Source organism: Helianthus annuus, chromosome 4, assembly GCF_002127325.2.
Source record: "Helianthus annuus cultivar XRQ/B chromosome 4, HanXRQr2.0-SUNRISE, whole genome shotgun sequence".
In the NCBI taxonomy this organism is placed as follows: Eukaryota; Viridiplantae; Streptophyta; class Magnoliopsida; order Asterales; family Asteraceae; genus Helianthus; species Helianthus annuus.
Genome location: NC_035436.2, coordinates 127064375 through 127071660, shown reverse-complemented (window position 1 = coordinate 127071660; position 7286 = coordinate 127064375). Strand labels below are relative to the sequence as shown.

Genomic DNA, 7286 nt, shown 5'->3' with positions numbered 1-7286 from the left:
GACGGGCCTAGAAACCGTTTAATAATTAAATAATAAAAATACATTATATTTGGACTTACTCCGTTTTTAGTGAAACTTGGTTCAAAATGTAGATAAGATTATTCTCGTTCTAATAACATATTTATTGTTTTGTAAAATGTAATATTTTAGAAGTTATAAGCGCCAAATAAGTGAAGCAGCTGAATTAATTATAATAATAAAATAATAATATAACTGAAACATAACAACTAAATTAGAATTGTGTACGTGGGCACATCAGGATGTTTGCGTGAACTCAAAGCTACCAATTCAGTATAAATAGAGACAATCGAGACACTTTGAATTTGCTCAAACTTCTTTTTCCATTTTGCCTACATTCTCTCGCCATCTCTTTTTCTATCTTCTTTAAGTATTAGACCCTATAATACTCCAAAGCCCTGCCCCGTTTTAAGTGTTTTAAACTCTGATCATTGATACCTTGTCCGATTGATCTAGGCCCCATAACGCATGTCAAGGCTCTGCCCGACTAAGTTCGTTGGGGTTCTGTCTCGTGACGTAGGGATAAAGTTGAACTGGGTTACTATACTTAACACGAGTGCATTATATATTTTATTAAATAGCTCAGGAGTTATACCCAAGATTATATACCAGGAGGCTTTCTAGTTGAACCTTAAAGTTACAAAATGAGCCAATTCTCTTTTCTCACAGTTTTATCACCTTTTTGTGATAGAGTTACATTTAAAAATGCTTTCTAAAATCCTAAATGTTTACCAGTTATATTTACAGTGATTAAATTTTTGTATTCTACAATAGTCACCGGTATGGGGGGTTTTTATACATTATTTGACACTTGTTACTATTGGCCAAAAGTTAACCAATAGTAAAACAAATATGTTTTAATATGATTTAGTGGAGCTATGATCATTTAATGTCATATATTAGTAATAATATATTTTAAACCTTTATTTATGGTACACAGTATATTAAAAGTATTGACGATGTAAAAATTTAGAAAAAAAAGGTAATTTAAGGTAAATGGTCTTTTCAAAATTATTTAATGTAGATGAATCTTTTGATGAACATATACACAGACTAAATCATACTTGAATGGCCTTTTCAAATGTTATACAAATAAAACTAAATTCCTATTCGTTTTTTTTCTTATAAACATTTTTGTATTAAATAAATTTTAAATATAGAATTTAGTATTTTACTAAATGATTAATTTTACAAATTATTTATAATCATGGCTAGACCTATGGTGTGCCACGAGAGTTGTGGGTCAAGTGACCCAAAAGTTATTTTTTACTTTTTTTCTTTTTTTTATAAGTAAAATGTAGTATGGAATATTTATTTACGCTTCTTGATTTTCGGATGTAAACCATGTTATTTTAGTGGTTTACACTAGGGATGGATTTTTCCCCAAATAGCCATACTCGTATTCGTACTGTATTCGTACCAATTTTAGATATTTGGTACATGTATCGGTACCTAGTTTAAAATAGTATATTATAAATATAATATGTAAACCTTAATTTATATCTTAAATGATATATGTCAAAAATAATACATTCTATTTTTAATATGCTAAGATTATATTTTAAATCTTAGTCACGTTAATATATTAAATTAATATAATATATTTGATAAAGTTATAACTATTAATTTGACAGAAAATGATATACTTCATTTCTAGGCTAATTGGTTTTGTATCATAGAAAATATATTTGACAAAGCAATGTCATGGGACACTACTAAGTTCAGAGTCACTAGTTGAAAGAATGATCAACAATGACATGACCAAAGACACTAGTTGAGAGAATGATCAACAGTGTTATGACCAAAGGCACTAGTTGAGAGAATGATCAACAGTGTTATGACCACAAGCACTAGTTGAGAGAATGATCAACAGTGTTATGACCAGAGTCACTAGTTGAAAGAATGATCAACAGTGATATGACCAGAGTCACTAGTTGAAAAAAAAAATGATCAACAGTGATTTGACCACCGTCACAGGAATCGCCTTGTGACAGATACTTTGAATAATAGTAAAATATGATTACTTGATAAATTCACTATTGGACGAAAGTGAGCCAATGAGTGATATGACCACTGTTCCATCGGAACTGCCACTATGTGACAAATACTGATTGAGTTTTGGGTAAATATAAACAAATATAAAAACCCTTAATGCTGTAAAGTATAACAATATATTTTTATAAAAATTGAATGAACTCGCCAGTATTTATTACTGATAAAATGTTTTCAAAACGTGTTTCAGGTAATTTGTTGTAAAGATAATAGAAGTTAGCTATGGAGCATTGAATGCTTAAATAAAATGACTATGAATACCTGAATAAAAGAAGAAACTTATGTTTTATTTATTTGGGTTTATCCCTATAAAAACAATTGAATCGAATATGGGTTTGAGCCCATTTATTTAATATTAAAAGCTGGGTTTTATAAACTCTAAAATTATTTCCTAACTACGATCTTAATGAAAAATTTTCCGCTGCATAATTAATAAACACCGATACCATCTGGCTGGTGGACGGCTCTCGCTCCTAGGGTGGGGTCGGGGGATGTGACAGAAGGTGGTATCAGAGCCACTTGTTTAAGATATTTAGGTGTTCTTTTAATACCTAAATTTAAACAATAAAGTTGGGAACCTAATACAAAGTAAGCTATGTGTTATTTTTGTAGATTTAAATGTAGGTATATATATAGGGGGCCGCTAGAATGAGAACCACCCCGAGTTATGAGAACCGCGAGAACCACACCATCCGAGGCGAGCTGGACCAAAATTTTTTTTACAACTAGATGTGTATATTGTAAACACATTCGTAAAAAAAAAATTTTAAAAAATGTCGTGTGGGTAGTTTTTTACCCACAAGTTTGGTGTTTTTTGTTTTTTTTTTTTTACACCAAACTTGTGGTGTAAAAAACTACCCACACGGCATTTTTTTAAAATTTTTTTTTACGAATGTGTTTACAATATACACATCTAGTTGTAAAAAAAAAATTTGGTCCACCTCGCCCCGGATGGTGTGGTTCTTGCGATTCTCATAACTCGGGGTGGTTCTCATTCTAGCGGTCCCCTATATATATATATATATATATATATATATATATATATATATATATATATATATATATATATATATATATATATATATATATATATATATATATATATATATATATATATATATATATATATATATATATATATATGATAATGCTTAGCAAGAAACCCCATTTTCTTAGAAAACTTAGCAAACTCTAATTGTGGCCATCATTTAGCCACGTAGCCTTTAGTCACTTCCTGTTACTTTTTACTTCCAAGGTTATATTTGTAATTTATGCAACTCAAGATATTTTCCCCCATTTGAATTGACATGATCATTTAATGCACATCAACTCATTTGTACAATTTACCCACCCCATATTTCTTTTACAATTTTTCATTTTATATATTCTTCAACAGAAGTACCATAGTCATCTTCTACTCCAAATTATCATTTCTCCATTAATATCCATGGAGACAAATCCACCAACCTCCGAGTTAATGTCGCCGGTCCATAGTTTCCCCAACCGGTTCTTTAACAGCGACTTCCAAAATGATGAGGAATTTAATGCTCCAGGTTTGTCTATTTATGTAACTTAACTGTTCTCGAAGTTCTGTTTTTTTTTTTTTTGTCTTTTACAACTTTTTAATCGAATAATCCAAACTATACTGCATGGCCATGTTCACATGTTCCATTCGAAGCTTCTGTATACACTTATATGCCTGTTGATTGTTCGCGATCATCTGAAGCCCCTGTTAGATCACCGGATGTTGTGATATCCAACAATTTCATGAACAGCGCTTTTAATTATGACCAGGTTATGGATAATGAAGAAGGTTTGTTTTTTCTATACACTGGTTTTGTACTTTTCTTCCCCAGATATGGCATTGTTGAAACATATTCCATAATGTTCACATGTAGCATCCCAAGATTCCCATATGCAGCTCATGCCTGGTGCTGTTTCTGGATCATCTCATGGTCCTTCTCTGTTTGCTGAATCATCACGCAGCCAGTTAGACGGTTGTATATATTACATGGGAGCCCACTTTATTCTCATATCACAGATTTCTAACCTTTTGTCATGCCATGTATAGCAGATTCCTAACCTTTTTCGTTTTATGATGTAGGGCCATCGAATCCAGACTTCGTTTTTGATACCCCTCAGGGAACCCGTTACTGGATTCCTAACGTCGCTGATAAGTTCATACCAGTGTGTGGGAAATCTTATCCAACTTTTGCGGATGTTCTTTCCATGTATGAACTTTATGCATTTGAAGCAGGTTTTTCTGTAAAAAAAGGGCAAACTAAAGTCTGGAATGGAATTCCCACACACAAGTATCTTCGATGCTCAAAATATGGAAAACCACAACCCAAGAGGACTTTTGACACCCTAGATGAATCTTCTGTTAAGCACCGGAGGACCAACTTCACATGGTGTGACTGTAAGGCAAGCATACTTGTCTCAATCTCGAATGATTCATACACAGTTCTGAGTTTCAATGATATTCATAATCATGAACTTGTTGAGGGTTACAACCGTGATCTTAGCAAGATATCACGGAAGCTGTCATTCTCCACCAAACAATTCATTCACAATATGAGTCTAAACCGTATCGGACCCATGAGAGCTTATAGATGTCTTGTAGCTTTAAAAGGAGGGCATCACAATGTCAATGGGACTCCGGTGGATTTTAAAAACTTTAGCCACCAGTTGCGAATTTTTATTGGTGAACGCGACGCACAAGTTTTCCTCGAACGCCTGCGTGAGCGCTTTGACAACCTACCCAACTTCTATTTTGATTACACTGTATCAAATGGAAAGTTGTCTGCTGTATTCTGGGCTGATGAGATTTCAAAGCTAAATTACAAAGCTTTTGGCGATGTCCTCGCGTTTGACGCAACTTACAGCACTAACAGGTTAGTCCCCCCCCCCCCCATTAACATGTGTTAGGCCTGATCCCCAAGTATACAACCCTAACCCAAAAAAGTTTTACATTTTGTTAACATCAAATCAATTTTTTATTCATAGGTACAAGATAGTTTTTGTGCCATTCACGGGTGTGGATCATCATTTCCAATGTGTTACATTTGGAGCGGGTTTGATATCAACCGAGTCCATTGAATCTTATGTGTGGTTGCTTAAGGCTTTCTTGAAAGCACACGGTACTCAACCAACTCTCGTGCTGAGTGATCAAGACCCATCCATGCTACAAGTTGTTCCTATGGTCTTTACCGAATCACGACACCGTCTATGCATGTGGCATATAATGAAAAAACTACCCTCCAAGGTTAGCTTAATTTGTTAGCCCTTAACATGTGTTATTCAACATAACAGAATTTTTATATGTCTTTTCAAACTGTTTTAATCTAACACGTGTTAGTAACTATTAACTTTTTCAGATCTCTGCGGACGTTCTCGATAACACTGATCTTCGGTCCTGCATTCACCGGTTGGTTTGGAATGTTTATATCAAACCTGAAACGTTTGAGTCCCGCTGGAATGAACTCCTACAAACATTTGGACTTCAAGACCACAGCTGGTTGAAAGACATGTACAACATCAAACATCTTTGGGTACTAGTGTACTTCAGGGAACTGCCCATGTGTTGCTTAATGAAGACCACTTCACGTTGCGAAAGCTCTAACATTGCCTTCAAGGTCAACTCAACAAGCGCAAACACCCTTGTACAATTTATGATGTGCTTTGAAAATAGGGTAGACAGCCAACGATATCGGCAACGTGTATCGGAGTACAAAACCTCATCCACGATGTTCACTGGCAATACTGATATAGCGATAGAACAGCACGCGTTCGCCATTTACACAAACGCTGTTTTCGCGCAAGTTCAAAAGGAGATAATTAAAGGGAAGTTTTTATGCTACATCACAAACCAAACCGAGTCCGGCAATTCCAGTCTTCTGATAGACGTCACTCATTTGGATAAAAGGAACAACATCACAAATGTCTATCAGGTAACACATGTTAAGCAATTTCATTATTACCCATCCTCTAACATATGTTAGATCTAAAGGGCTTTTTTTTTGCTGTCTATGTTCAAAACAAGTTACGTATAACACTGTAGACCAATCCGCCAGTTGCTCATGCAGGAATTTCACACGTATCGGATATCTTTGTCGCCATGTCTTTTGCGTCTATCGATTGAAAAATGTTGAAAGGATTCCACCCCAATACATAAACGATAGGTGGCGTCGAGATGCCCTCCCCAAACAGGTTTTTTCAATTTCCAGCCGATACGGAGTCAACCCACACGCACCATCCGTTGTGCGGAACAAAATCCTCGACCTCATTACTGAATGCGTTGATGTGGCCAGAACCGATGAGGATTCGTTGGCCAAATTGGTTGACCAACTCAGGGATTTCAAGATCAATGTGCTTTCCAAGCAACCATTGTCTACAATTCAAACTGAATCAAACGAGTGTGAAATGGAAGAAATAGTTGGGCAGCCAATCAACATTCCAGTCGAAGTTGCTAATCCAGAAGTTGCACGCAATAAAGGATGTGGTACTCATACTCGCATTTCTGGGCCCGGTGAGAAGGCAAAGGCAAAACCACCAAAACGTCCAAAGCAGCTTCGTTTATGCAAGCGTTGTGGTCTGTATGTCTACGACCACGACTCATGCAACTGCGTTAAGGTGGCTGCAATGAAAGCAGCAAAGGCAGCTGCTGAACAACAAAGGCAGACCGCCACTGGTGCCTCACCCTCTGATTAAAATCTTTATTGTCGTTTTCTAGTACTATGTAATGGGAGACTCTCTTCATTTTGGCCTTCTTACACACATGTAACAGTCTTTTGACATCCTTCTGTTCTTCTCTGTTACGTGTGTAAGAAGGTGGAACTATTTTGATCCCATTTATCATAAATAGGATTGTAAGAAACTCTATGGCCTTGGCCCCTTTTGTGTTTGTAGCCCTACTTTTTTGGGGACCTCTGTTTGCTATTAATGGGCTTATCTTAATATTATATGCATTGATAATTGTGTTTTTGGTTTTTATTTTTTACCATAGCATAAAAACAGATGCTTAACACATGTTAGCCCCCATAATTGTTGGTTCTTTAAACTGGAAAGGATCAAAACAATCTGTGTTAACCACACCAACAGCTTATATATTAAACCACATCAGGTTATAGAATTAAACTTCACGTCTAGCCAACTTAACCACACATTCTACTAATAGGTTACACCCCCGCGTCTAAAACAATGGATCGACTACCGAG

At 35.4% G+C, this 7286-nt stretch overlaps 1 protein-coding gene across 1 annotated transcript; it reads left to right on the top strand.

Annotated features, from left to right (window-relative positions):
• Positions 1-3315: 3315 nt before the first annotated feature.
• On the top strand, positions 3316-6780 carry LOC110933565 (protein FAR1-RELATED SEQUENCE 5-like). Its single transcript, XM_035989397.1, has 8 exons — positions 3316-3623; positions 3749-3883; positions 3969-4067; positions 4175-4964; positions 5077-5335; positions 5448-6020; positions 6131-6189; positions 6381-6780. The coding sequence occupies exons 1-8, from the start codon at positions 3389-3391 to the stop codon at positions 6778-6780; spliced, it is 2550 nt and encodes an 849-aa protein (XP_035845290.1). The 5' UTR covers positions 3316-3388.
• Positions 6781-7286: the final 506 nt, after the last annotated feature.